Source organism: Antedon bifida, chromosome 3 (assembly GCF_963402885.1).
Source record: "Antedon bifida chromosome 3, ecAntBifi1.1, whole genome shotgun sequence".
In the NCBI taxonomy this organism is placed as follows: Eukaryota; Metazoa; Echinodermata; class Crinoidea; order Comatulida; family Antedonidae; genus Antedon; species Antedon bifida.
The window spans coordinates 15,827,107-15,841,293 of NC_136228.1; the positions used below are offsets into that span (position 1 = coordinate 15,827,107).

The 14,187-nt window shown below is 33.6% G+C and overlaps 1 protein-coding gene across 1 annotated transcript; it reads left to right on the forward strand.

Annotated features, from left to right (window-relative positions):
- The first annotated feature begins 511 nt into the window (after nucleotides 1-511).
- LOC144837886 (uncharacterized) lies at nucleotides 512-13,539 on the forward strand. Its single transcript, XM_078693199.1, has 8 exons — nucleotides 512-537; nucleotides 1,607-1,925; nucleotides 2,109-2,282; nucleotides 2,619-2,811; nucleotides 2,931-3,142; nucleotides 3,381-3,718; nucleotides 4,267-5,858; nucleotides 12,476-13,539. Exons 2-7 carry the CDS (start codon nucleotides 1,613-1,615, stop codon nucleotides 4,483-4,485), a joined length of 1,449 nt encoding a protein of 482 aa, XP_078549325.1. The 5' UTR covers nucleotides 512-537; nucleotides 1,607-1,612; the 3' UTR covers nucleotides 4,486-5,858; nucleotides 12,476-13,539.
- The last annotated feature ends 648 nt before the right edge of the window (nucleotides 13,540-14,187 follow it).

Genomic DNA, 14,187 nt, shown 5'->3' on the forward strand with positions numbered 1-14,187 from the left:
CGTTTTAGTTGCAAAAGTGACAACAAATTGTCAAAATTAAGCCTATTTTTAATCTATAATAGCTCCTCAGGATCATCCACGACCCCCAATTTTTTTAATTTAATATGTAAGCAGATATGTATGGGCGGCCATTAGGGCCATAATAGTAAAAAATTAAAACAAAGAACTACGTCAAAAAACAACGAACGTTTTCAAAAATCAACGAACGTTTTCAAAAATCAACGAACAAACTCAAAAAACAACGAACGTTTTCAAAAATCAACTAACAAATATAGAAAACAAAGAACTAAAACATATTCTCATAATAGTCAAGTTAAACACCAAAGAATAAACAAAAAAACAACGGACAATTTGCCAAATCAAATGACAAGTTTTCGCAATAGGACAATTTGTCAATTTAAAGGTCAAGTCGAACAATCGAAGGACAAGCTCAGCAATCAAAGGACGTTTGCAAAAAAATACTAACTAATTTTCGACGTTTGAGGGCAGCATTCACAATCGATCTCGTGTAGATTACAAGCAGCATGCAGTGTGGTGGTAGGCACATTGTTTGCAGCCTATTTAGTATTTATTATGATTAGTAGGTCTATTATATTATCAAAGTAATGTAGGCAATAGAAATATTTTTATAAACATTTATGGAGTGTACATGTAAGGAGGCAAGTGTTGCATATTAAATATGGCCTAATTAATATGAAAGAGTGGACGACTATTTTATTTTAGTTAGGCCTAGCTAGCGGCCTAGCCTAGCTAGCCTATCTAGGCTATTCTAGTTAGGCCTATTTTAGGAGGCTAGCCTAGCTAGGCTCTAGCCATCATTAGGGCTAGGCCGAGAGGCCTAGCTTTTCATGTAATGTAGCATATTAGTATTATGACTGAACAAAAACTTATAGGCCTAGGTCAAATTTACTTGAGGTAAACCATAGAATGACCCTCATTATATTTATAAAATAATGACTCCAAGGTATAAATATTTATATTCGAATAAACGCCCCGCTTGAAATATACAGATAAAACTCCCATGGGCCATGGAACATCGTTTGAATTAAACACCCCCGCTCGGTGTGTTCATTTTTTTGCTGGAACAATACGCCTCGCTACATTCATAATACACAATAGGCCTCCTACCACGTCTTGACATTAATTATTTTGTATTTTTCATATCAAGGGGTGTTATTTTTAGTATATATATATAATTATGTCACCATTTTACATCAAAAAATAATAAACGCCTCTCAAATAAACTCCCCTTAAAAACCCTCCTGTTTGGCAGACTTCCTAGTGGCGTCTATTCGAATATAGTTATATAATCCTTCCAAAGATATTTAAAACACAATATAATGCTAGGCCTATAATTGCACTAGAATGAAACATTGCATGTTTCATGTTACGATGCCTTCAAAAAAAGGAAAGTCCACTCACTAGCCTCTTTTGACTTGTTAACAATTAAAACGATAAAAACGGAAAACATGAAACCTGGAAAGGTATGCTCGTTTTTTGGTAGTTAATGGTTGCCAAAATAGGTTTAAAAATAAACTTTATTATTATAAAGGTTTTTTATAATTTTCGGGTCACACAGTGGTAATCATATTGCTTTTCTTTCCAGTGGAGAATGGAAACAGAAGCAGTATTTACAAATATTAAAAACAGGGTGCAAAGACTTATAGATGGATTACGAAATAGTGAAACAACGTCAGGAAATGTCCAATATAGGTTGGAAAGTTTGTGCCGTGATGCCATACAATTTCGAGACCACATACCACATACTGTATTTGATTGTTTGGTGAAAGCTCAGAGTATCATGGATACAGAGCTAAATGTCCCTGCATTTGACTACACATCTGTTTCACCACCTGAAGTAACAAATAGCGGGGTTGGTCGGCCGCGATACAATATTACAGAGGAACAACTACGGTTCTTCATAGGTGAATGTTTGATTAATATAATGTTTAAAGTCTTCTCCACAATTGTTTTGCTTGATTTGTGGATAGAAAATAATTTGTTGTTCTTTTTTCTACACAAGAATGGGTAAACCTATCTGAAACAACTTTAAAATATTTTCGTTCGTATACTGTATCTTAACATCAAGTTTTTGCGTTTGTTCGCAGGTGAAATGGGCAGTTCTTGCAAAGAAATGGCCAAATGTTTTTGCGTCAGTGAGAGAACAATTAAAAGGAGACTAAAGGCATTCAACTTGTCCAAGAGGAGGCTGTACAGTGAAATGCCGGATGATGAGTTGGATGTACAAGTGCGGTTTCTCCTTACCAATATGCCTAATGCAGGTAACTATCACGTACGACGTATGCCTATGACATAAAAATTAAGTACAACCAAATTTCCGGAAAAAAGTCCTACAAATTAAGTGCAAAGTTAGCTGCCACACACAATCATTTTGGGTAGTGTTTCCCATTTGCATCATGCATGATGTATGTGTTAATAACATAGTCAGATCAAGGGGATCAAGCAGGCTCCCCACCCCATTCTATTTTGAAAGGTAGAAAATACAAGATGGGGAAAAAAGTGGAAATTCGGTAAGCAGATTGTTTTTTTTTTGTACCTCAAAATTGTAATGATTGTGAACAGATATAATGTTTTAAAAATATTTGAACAATATTTAGGATACAAGACAGTTGATGGTTATATGGTGTCACGTGGGATAAGGGTGCAGAGATATCGTATCCGGAACGCCTTACTGCGATTAGAACCGGGACGACAGGCACTGAGACAGATAACATCTATACGGAGAAGGCATTACTCGGTGCCTTCTCCTCTGTCTATTTGGCATATTGATGGCCATCATAAGCTTATCAGGTAAAGAATGTTATGCATTAAATTTACAATAAATATTTTATTGCGTATGTATTCAGTACAGATTCACAGTACTATACAGTAATTAATTTAAAAAAATAAAAAAAATAATAATTTTATAGGTGGAGATTTGTGGTTCATGGTGGGATAGATGGATTTAGCCGTGTAATTGTATATTTAAAATGCAGTTCAAACAACAGGGCTGAAACAGTTCAACAACTATTTGAAGAAGCTGTTGTCAATTGGGGACTACCATCGAGAGTGCGGTCAGACTGTGGCGGAGAGAATGTGGGAGTTGCCCGATTCATGCTTGAACATCCACTCAGAGGTCCTGGTAAGTTATTTCTAGATAATGTTCATTTCTGAGACTGTATTAAAGTACCTAAAGCAGTTAATTAAAGATTCAACGTATGCGCTGAATTTCTTTTATTTAAAAAAAAGTGTTGTTTATGTACAACAGATGGAATCAGATAAGTTGCGTATTCATTTGTACAATCTTGAATTAATACGGTAAGTTTTTAATTGTGTATGTTGTCATAGTAAATTATTTATTGATCTATTCTTTCATTCAGGAAGAGGCTCCTTCATTACGGGACGCAGCGTCCACAATTCGAGAATAGAACGGCTGTGGCGGGATCTTGGAGAGCAAATAATAAGAAGCTTTTATAACCTTTTTAAAGGGTTCGAGTCGCGAGGGATACTCGATATAGAAAATGAAGTACATATATTTTGTTTGCATGCAGTTTATTTACCACGGATAAACCATTTGGTTACTTCGTTTGTCGAAATGTGGAACAACCACAAGATTAGGACCGCATCAAATAAAACACCGTTGCAATTATTTGTTATGGGACTGCACGTCAGAAGAGGAAGTTTAATCAGTAATGAATATTTTGAACAAATGAATGAGGTATGGTAATAGCGGCTATTAAAAGTATATTTAGAACACATGCTTTTATAATTGGCGGAATATAGGCGCAGGCATGCTCCACAGCATTCTGTCCAGAACTTAATTTACTAAAAATTATATTGTGACAAATTGTATTATGCTGTTAGTTAGTTACCGCTACAGTTATTAAACAATTGAATCGGGTCTTTTCTGTTCTGAGTTCTCCCATGGACTAATTAATTACTTATTTTGCTTTATAAAAATACTTTATGGAGTAAATTATGTAATCATTTTCATGTTTGTAGAAAAAAAAGCTTTATTATGTATAGCAAAAAAATATACAATTTCAACATGTTTAGTAATTATGATTTCAAGAGTGGAATGCTTAACAAACACATCCTGTTTCTTAACTAAGATTTATAATGATGATATTATGATACTTTCATATGATACTACGGTATATTTATTACTGCACCTAATAGTATTTTATGATAGTGTTTGGTGAATCCAATAAAACAGAAGTAAGCATACATTAATAACAAATGTGTTACTGTATGTCTATATTACAGGAAAGAGCGCAAGACTATGGTATTGACCACAATGGTCCATTTCAAGAAGATGAGCATAATACAAATGTTGTTGTTCCCGATATAATATGTACACTGACCGATGATCAAATGGAATATTTTACTCAGGAGGTGTTCTCTGATGATTATGCTATTGATATATGGGATGACAGGGCTTATTTGAAGGGGTTAAATATTCTTACGAATTTTATTCAATACTAACAGCGAATGTTACTCATAACATTTCAATTAGAATGGACCTACGCTTGTATGAAATCATTGACCCAATTATTTAAATACATAATGTAAACAAGATGATGTGCTCGCTTCGCTCACGTACCATCTGGATCATGGCCACAGATGGTTCTCAAATCACATTAATTTCAGCATTAAAAAAATATATTTTTTTTTTTCAAATGTGCGTACCGCAGGAGTTTACAGAAACGAATAGACACGATGATTTAAGTAGTCAACTAAAATTAGCACCCTGGGACAGTTTTAACAAAGCATTAAATCGCAAATGTGTTACTGTATCAAACATGAAAACGAAACGTGTGTAACATTAGTGTTGAAGGATGGGGAAGAGGATATGGGTACAAAGAAGAATAATTTTTAAATATATTCTTTTATCTACTCAGTAATGAAATATTTTTTTCATGTTTTATAGGCCTGTAAATAATATACCACTTGATACAGTAACACATTTGCGATTTAATACTTTGTTAAAACTGTTCATAGTCGATTGAAATGTCATAGTACATGTAACGATACACCACTACAACGTGATATTTTTTCAATAATTAATTACAACTACCAACATTGAGAAGCAACTATCAGTAATAAAGTTTATTTGTATATTGTGCGTTTATATATACAACAGTAAGGCATACTCACACTCACAGTAATACGTTTATTTTTACATGTGTTTATATATCTAACAGTACCCACACTCGCATTAAAAAAATTGCGATTGCGATGCCAAAAATGGTTAATACGTATTTACAGTATATCTATATAGGTTCCCCAAGGGGCAATAAATTTCATCGGAAATCAATACATTTTATATAAAAGTTTTCTAAATCTATCAAAATAGTATTTTTAAAATAAAATCAGCCTGTCTTCAACATTATGATGCTGTACTCGAGCTTTTCAACCGGTTTTCAGCCATTAAAAACAATTATCGTAGGAGGAGATAGGAAAATGCGAAGCATCCTCGTATTATTGTGTGGGAGTATTTTTCACGATAGGCATCCATTAGACGGTGTAGGCTATACCACAATCGGAAAACACCCCTTTTTGGGGCAAATCGTTGAACCTAAATCCGTTTTAATTGTCAATAACTAATTATCTAACTCGATTTAATTAGAAAACAGGGTTACATCAGGTGGTTGAAATTGGTACCAAAAGTACGAACTGACTTTATATACCACCATCGAGTAAACATTCTAGAAGTAACACGCGATTTACCGAATTATGCCCTTACCTAAATTTATATATAGATACTGTTTATTCATCATAGATTTGTTTAATAAAAACTGGCCTTTAATGTGGACTTTACTTTACTCAAGCCCAAAGGAGTCGCACAAAAATGCCATGTCAAATAAATTGAATATATCTTCTGGCATGGGTTGGCCAATGACCAGAGTTATCCTATTTATACACGTGTTGCTACAAGGTAGCCAACTGTCGTCTCTTCTGCAAAAAGAGACAGCGGGGGCATAGCCAAAACCGAGTAATGGTTCGTTTGCAGCTCCTGTGCAGAACTGCAACACACGGCCCAAATCGATTCCGTTTCGTCTTCCAGCTATAAGGAAAAAAACGATTGTTATAATTGGAAATGTTAGTTAATATTACTGTTGTACAGAAATAGAAACTTTTACTTTGAATAAAAAGCTCTAGCTCAAACGTGCTCTTAGTTTTATTCAGTTATTTTAAAATTTATTTTGCATGTACCACTCTTGTACACTATCATTTGTATTTTGTATATTATAGTTAACTTTTAAAAATCATTTTATCAGATACGTATATAACATCCGCATATATACAACAAGAATCATTTGTTACAGTGCATTTTTGTAAATTGCATATGTTTCTATTTACCGGCAACTTCGCGGAGATATGCTGTGAAGTTTTTATACACGTTTTCTTCCAACATCCTGGTGTTTGACCCCTCCTCACCGCTAAACATAGGTTTGAGTAGGTGTGTAATTTTTCTAAAGGTTAGGGGTTTTGGTTCGTCTTGCTGTACCAAATAAACCATACTTGGCCGTTTGCGCAGCACCTACAAAAGAAACATGTTATTGTTATTATATCTTCGTCCAACAGCGACCTGGCATCTGTTTAATATTGCTAATCTTACTGTAGGCCTATTCTTTCATTTCGTTTGATTTAGTTTACGTTATAACACTTTAATAATAATAGTGACCTTTAAACTAAATTCTAAACTTAATACTAAAATATATAGTTGCATTAATTAATTCAGTCGCCTTCTCTGCTGTCTGTCCAGTGTTTGAACAGGAACTTTGGTAGTAAACTCCCACTTATTTATCCCTTCAATTGAATTATTACCTATCGGACGAGTTCCGACGGTGACACTAATAATTAACGCTTTGCTATTACTTAGGCCTATATATCATAATTCCTAAATCTTTATAAACGAAAATGTTCTCACGATGTCGAATGCAAAATGTTTGGAGCGATGGACCACAACAATAAATAAGCAAATATGCGCACCAACACATAAACTGTTTTGAACATAATGTTAAGAAGAACCTACCTCAACAAAACCTAAATAGCTGAGTCCTTTCAGAAATTCAGCTTCTACAACATTTGCCTGGCATTCGCCCTTTACTACACTCATCAAGTGTTCTCCAAGTAGTGAGGGAGTAGGGCCATTTTGTAAGAGACAGAGCCCTACGAAATAATAACAAAGTATACACAATGAACAGATGTATGTTACGATGTTGCATTTTAATACACCGTTATTATCCATGCCGGGTATCTATTCACTGGATGACACAAAATATGGATGTGAATCATATGAATATCAGAATAACAATAATACTGCAAACTTACCCATTACTAACCCCATGCAATAATAATAGTTATTCGGAAGGCCGTCACTGATAAGTTGACCATTGTCGTCTAGCATCCTTTCTTTGCATGCGCGCAACATTTCTCTCAAAAATTCCTGTCTTGGCCCCCCTAAATCTTTAGCTCTTTCGCCCAAAAACTCAACTTCCAGTGGAACTGTTAAGTCAGGGTTAGGCGCCATGAGTTCGACAACTCCGTCAGCGAAAAGGGTGTTCCTAGAGGGAAAAATTGTTTTTAACTATGATTTTCTTAAATAACGAACCATGTCGGAATGTAGTTTTTATCTGTCGTTTATAAAAAACAAAATAAAAACGGTTTATAGCAACAACATATGCGTACTTGATTTGTAATTTTAATATAATATGAAAGACTAACTAGATTTCGGTAGGCCTACTGATTTGGGTGTAAATGTAAATTAGACATGTAAAATTGTAATTACCGTGCGATAAACATTGGAAATGTGTCGCCTTCAATAGTTTCAGCATCGGTTGTGAGGTCGAGTGGGCGACCACGCATTACGTTCTTCTGAAACGTTCTTAGAATTTCCACAGGATTGTCAGTTTCGGTACTAATTCGATCGACAAACATAGTAAGGGTATAGTTAAATAGGTGTATTTCCATTGTAATTGTGATTAGCAGCAAGTCGTTTATTAAATTATTTTAAGCTATGCTAATATTAAATGTTAGTTTCTCAGTTTTATCCACTTTTCTTAATTGTTATTATTATTATTATTACAGTATTATGAAAGAATGTGGAAGTTTTGTTACCTTCTAATTTAGTCGTGTTCTATTATTGTTTATACTTACACTATTATCATAGAATATTTTGCATAAACGTTATTTGAATTGAAATAACTTACGTTGTATTCAGCGTTTTTGTGACGGCTTCGTGAATATGTGTTTGCAAGGGGTTTAAATGTTGGTCTGCCTTTGGAACATCCCTATAACAACAGATGGTGTTATATTTTAATTTAAAATTGTTTGCGCCAAATGGTGAAGATACTGTGAACCGGGCTAGGCACACTGACAGAGTATAGTGTGTCAACCAGTATCTGATTGCAAATAACAAATATCCAGAAATGTGCTACGTTCCTTATAATTGAAGTGGGAATGTTATGGGGAAAACCCCTCCAGTCTCTGCTTGCACCAACAATTTCCAGCACAATTACGCATTAGTACCATGCGTGTATAGGCTTATTTGTGAAATACTGGTTAATTAAAGAATACCCATGTAACTTAACTGTACAAAATGTGAACGATGATATAATAACGCATTACCTGTCAATTTCTAAGAACGGTAGTTCCCAATCATAAACTTCGTTATCGTCCAACACAATACTTTGTGAGTCCTATTGAAAAAACGACAACTAACCAAATGACATATTCGTTGAAACAAAATCCAAACACCGCCACTTTACGAAGGTGATCGAACAGAGAAATACTGTTTTAGTACTGTACAACCCATTATAGAACATGGCTTTGTCTACAAATCATATAAACATGGTACAGCAATTGCAAACAAATAAGTAATTTAGGCTACATTTTGAGTATTTATATTTTCAATAGACTATACAACAACAATTGTTCTTAATGTTTCACTGTTAAAATAAGGGATGAAATAGGGAGAAAGGGGCGATGAGGGACTGAGATGTTCTTTAAAATTGCATTTTAGGGTAAACATAAACAGAACATTAACACACTAAAACCGAAGTTGACATTGACTCACCGTCTGTTCAGTATTTGGAACGTCGATCTGAAATAAATAAAATTATTTTGTAACAACATTGGAAGGTTTTTCTGTGATTTCCATTATTTATTATAATTTACACGCGTCGATTAAAAGACATGAACTGTTGTTTTAATTTATTACATTATTTTCTGTTTATTGTCAATATCCATAGGCCTAAATTAGCCATAGGCCTACTTACAGACTGGGATCCATTATCATCACTGTCGGAAACAGTCTGCAAGGAGAAAAAAAACACGTTATTGAGGAGCCTGATATTGTATGCTGCATCCATGTATATTCATTTTCCACACACGCCCAAAACCACGAATACCATAATAACTAGTCATTTTCCAACACAATCATTTCTATTAATTGTCCACATACGTAATTGATAGTAAAGGGTTTTGTTAAATCGGAACAAATAATGCGCCATATAAACAATATATCCAATACTCACATTCGCCTGGCAAAACTCCACATGAGAGCGAATTTCTCCGGCATCGAATAATATCCCACATATGCGACATTTTAATTGAATGCCCGACGATGGGCAAACAATGTCTTCAAGTATAATTGAAGTCTGGATTGGTCTGTTTATAAAAAAATAATCTATTAGTATTGCATTTTTTTAATAATAATAACATAATTCTTTAAAATAGCCATGTACTTTCAAATTGCACATTGACATTTTTAAAAGAATAACATAAAATCACCATTATGCCTATTCCCTTATTCCATTTTTTAGATGTCCATATATCGACTCACATTTTTAATATACTGTATTAGTAATTTTTTTCTTTTTCTTTACAGACCCCTCAGGATAAAAACCTCCGGAGGGTTTGTCTTTGCTCCTTTTTGGCATTTCGTCTATTGCTCTGTCTTGCATTCTCTTTTTTTAACTTTGATTTTGGTTACGTTTAAAATGTTGTTGGTATTTAATTATTTATGTATTCTTGATTCATTGTCATATATATGTTTTTGTCCTCTGGTTTTGTCTTAATTTTATTTAGTAGCCTATTGTATTTTTATATTTTGATGTATTTTTATATTATCATATGAGCCGGGAATAATAATAATAATAATAAAAAAACAAACCTCATGTACACGCGGTTGCTGCAGGCCAACTTTAGGTACTCGGCTGTACATGGCCCGTTATGCATTAGCTCCAGCAATGTTCTGCTGCCTTTCGCAGGCAACAGAAAATCGAAGCCGTCAAGGAGTTGTGGTTTATTGAATGCACTGTGAATAAAATGTAAAATGTGTTTTTTTTTTTTGTTTATTTTACATTTGATTGTTATACACCGTCAATATTCATACAATGTTAATAATATACCTGAATATTTGAGATTGGACATGTTCCTCGCAGCCGTCTACCTCAAATTGAATTTTCTTTTCGCCAATTCCATTGGCACTTAAAATGGCCTTTTCCTCCCGCGATGGGATAGTGGAATCACCGCAGTCGGCCAGACAAACAACGAGCCGTGAAAAATATCGGCATTTTTCTAAAATGAAATATGAAAGGAAATGGAATAATAATAATCCACATCAAAAGAAACCTTTAGTACGTAACTGTGATTGGTTGACAGTGTATTCAAAATAAAATGCTACACCAAATATATCTAGCTGCATGAATTCTCACTCATATGACTTATCACAAAGCAGTAAATATGTTTATAATTATTAATAATTCTAATAATAATGAATGACTTATAATTACTAATGCACATTACTCCATAAACAAACCATAGTGGGTACCGGGTGAACAGAAAAATCCCAATTATTATAACAGGCGAATGACTTGAAACCTTTTTTAAAGAAAGAAAGTATTTTGTTTAAAAATTAAAGTTGTACTCACTTTTGGTCAAAGGCTTGCCGGTTGCGCTGTTGGAAGGCCTATTAAGCTAACGAATGAATAATACATTAATATTTATGACGACAAAAATACGAAATATAGAATTAAATTATAATCAATGAGCAATACAATTAGGTTGTGACTGTATACATAATAAAAATACTTGTGCTTACACGAAAAAGACGGCTATGCTCTTGTAATATGCTGAAATGAAAAAAAAAAGAAATGAATGTTTTTGTTTATGTCAGAGCAAACATAAATTCTATGTATATTTTCTATGCAAATGACAAAAATGGAAGTAATTTTCCACCGATGAATGAATGAATTAATATCAGACTTGACCATCAATTTCTGAAAATATATAACATACATTGCATAATTATGTTGATGTTCGTCTTTTCTGCTAACGGAAAGTGATTAAAACATATATCACTGCGTAAACTACTATTACATAATACCGTCGAACGGTATGTATTCAAATAAACACCCCGGACGTTTATTGTTCAGGTTTTTTTAGGGGTGGGGGGGGGGGGGGGGGCTTTATTCGATGGAGACGTTTATCGAGTGGGTGGGCCTTAATTTTTATTTTGTGCTTAAATTGGTAACATAATATGTATAAGCAAAATAACACCCCTTGACATGAGAAAAATAATAAATTAATACCAAGACGTGATAAAATACAGTAGGCCTACAAATTTTACATAGAAATGTGTTATGGTACAGTGTTGTGTGTATTATGAATGTGACGTGACGTTTATTAGATTAAAAAAAAATAAAGGGAAGGAGTGTGGAGAGTTTATTTGAGGGCCGCTAATACCCACGATGTTCCATGGTAAACTTGTTAAGTAGTCTAATTTATATAACTAGGATAGGGCATTATACCTGCGTGTACTTGTAGTAGGTCTACCAATGGTAAACGGCCTACTACTACTGCCACTGATAGTAGTGGAAGTGTTAGCGATTGTACGAGCGTCAAAAATACGGCTGGTAGTAGTAGTACTGGTATTACTGTAACTACTATTACTAATTGTAGTGGTAGCAGCAGCTCTAGTTGAGGAAGATGGGACGCTGTCCATAATTCTCTGCAAGACACTGATTAGTTCCCGTGCTGTTTCCTCCCGTACCATTCCATGTACAGTATTGTCCTCTGCCATGTTTAATAAATACCTGATGTAAAACAAATAGTCAGAAATGTAATAGCCTTTAAAACAAACATTATGAATCTCTTACAAATTTTGCAACCAAACAGTGATTTTTAATATGTACCTATTGAGATATTTATATACTTAGGTTCATACCAAGTTCATGCAACCCAAGTCTTGTCAACGTCCATTATAATAGGGGGGTCAACCATTATGACTACTACTAATTTCCACAATTAGCCTATTGAGTATATTATGTAACCAAAGAAATTAAATGACATAAACTAGTATAGTATGAACATTTCCAGACTTTGCAATAATTACAATCTATTCATTACAGGTCACAGAAAGATAAACATACCCATCCGAGTATAAAGCTCGCTACCATTCAAACAGGTATCTTTGGCAATTGTGAATATAAAAAACACGATATATAGAACTAAATAACACCTAATAATTGTTCCTTATATATCAAACATTAGAATGATATAAAAATTAAAATGCTACTTACAATTTATATCAAGAAAATACGGAAAACTTCGCTACAATCCAACGGTCTCTCAAGTGAAGGCTGATAACACAGGCAAACCCTATTTGCATTTTGCCGCGTTTTTTAGGATGTTTTACATTTTTTTCAAAATAGATTTTTGCTCATAAGAAAAATATGTAAGGAATCTATCTATCTATCTTTCTTTTAAGATACTATTTAAAATGATTGATGACATAGCCTACAAGTGATCTTAAGTTGCAAATAAAACACTTTGGTGCTTTAGAAAATAGCCAGGTACAGAATTGACCCCACACTGTCTGTTTTAAAACGTAAAATGACACATACTTTTATTTTGTAACTTTACAATTTAAAACATATATCATAATGTTCAGTATTGTCTACAGTTTATTTTGAGCTTTACTATCCAAAAGAATCCGATTTATAATAGCCGAGATATTTAGGTGGGAACATGAAAATCAAGTGTTTTTTTAGAATATCACGATGCAAAATCAGTGGTATTCATGTCCCAGTGGAGTGTGTTCAGGCAATTTAGCTATTTTGTTGAGATTCATATGATAATATTACAAATATTAAAACAAAAAACTGTATGTGTATGTACCTCGAGTTTTTCTGTAAAAAGTGAATGCTGCCCTCAAACGTCGAAAATTAGTTAGTATTTTTTTGCAAACGTCCTTTGATTGCTGAGCTTGTCCTTCGATTGTTCGACTTGACCTTTAAATTGACAAATTGTCCTATTGCGAAAACTTGTCATTTGATTTGGCAAATTGTCCGTTGTTTTTTTGTTTATTCTTTGGTGTTTAACTTGACTATTATGAGAATATGTTTTAGTTCTTTGTTTTCTATATTTGTTAGTTGATTTTTGAAAACGTTCGTTGATTTTTGAAAACGTTCGTTGTTTTTTGACGTAGTTCTTTGTTTTAATTTTTTACTATTATGGCCCTAATGGCCGCCCATAGATATGTTGTAGATATGAATTCATGCAGAACCTTTACCACTCGGATGTTATGACGTCATCGTATGGCCACACGAATGTAAAATATAGGATTTTTTACTCTTTCGTTATTGCTCATCAAATTCAACAAAGCGCTTCTAGGTTATACGTATTCCATTTCCCCCGAAATTTTAATATTGTCTACGTTAATCAACTATCTTTCGCATGAATTAAAAATATTTTAATTTTTATGACGTCATCATGTCTAAAAACGTAAATAACGTGGGTCACTTATTTTCATCTTTACAGTAAATTTCAATCTGTTATAGCTCGTCAGAATAAAAAGTGATAATCATGATTAAAACGTTTTCTGGAAGCTATTGGATTGTAGATACGAATTGATGTGAATATTTTGCCAATCAGATGTTGTGGCGTCATCATATGGCCAGTTGAATTCAAAAAGTCATATTTTCATCTCTTGCGTAAAAGTTCATTGCGTTTAAACGAGAGCCCATCTCACTTTTACGTGCCCAAAATTCTTCAAATTTGTTTTAATGTAAATTTTTAGATAATTATCTTCTAAAATTGTTATCTTTATATGTCAATTTGATGACGTCATCGTGTTAAAAATTGGATTTAAAAGATGGGTCTCGTAATTTTGTCTAT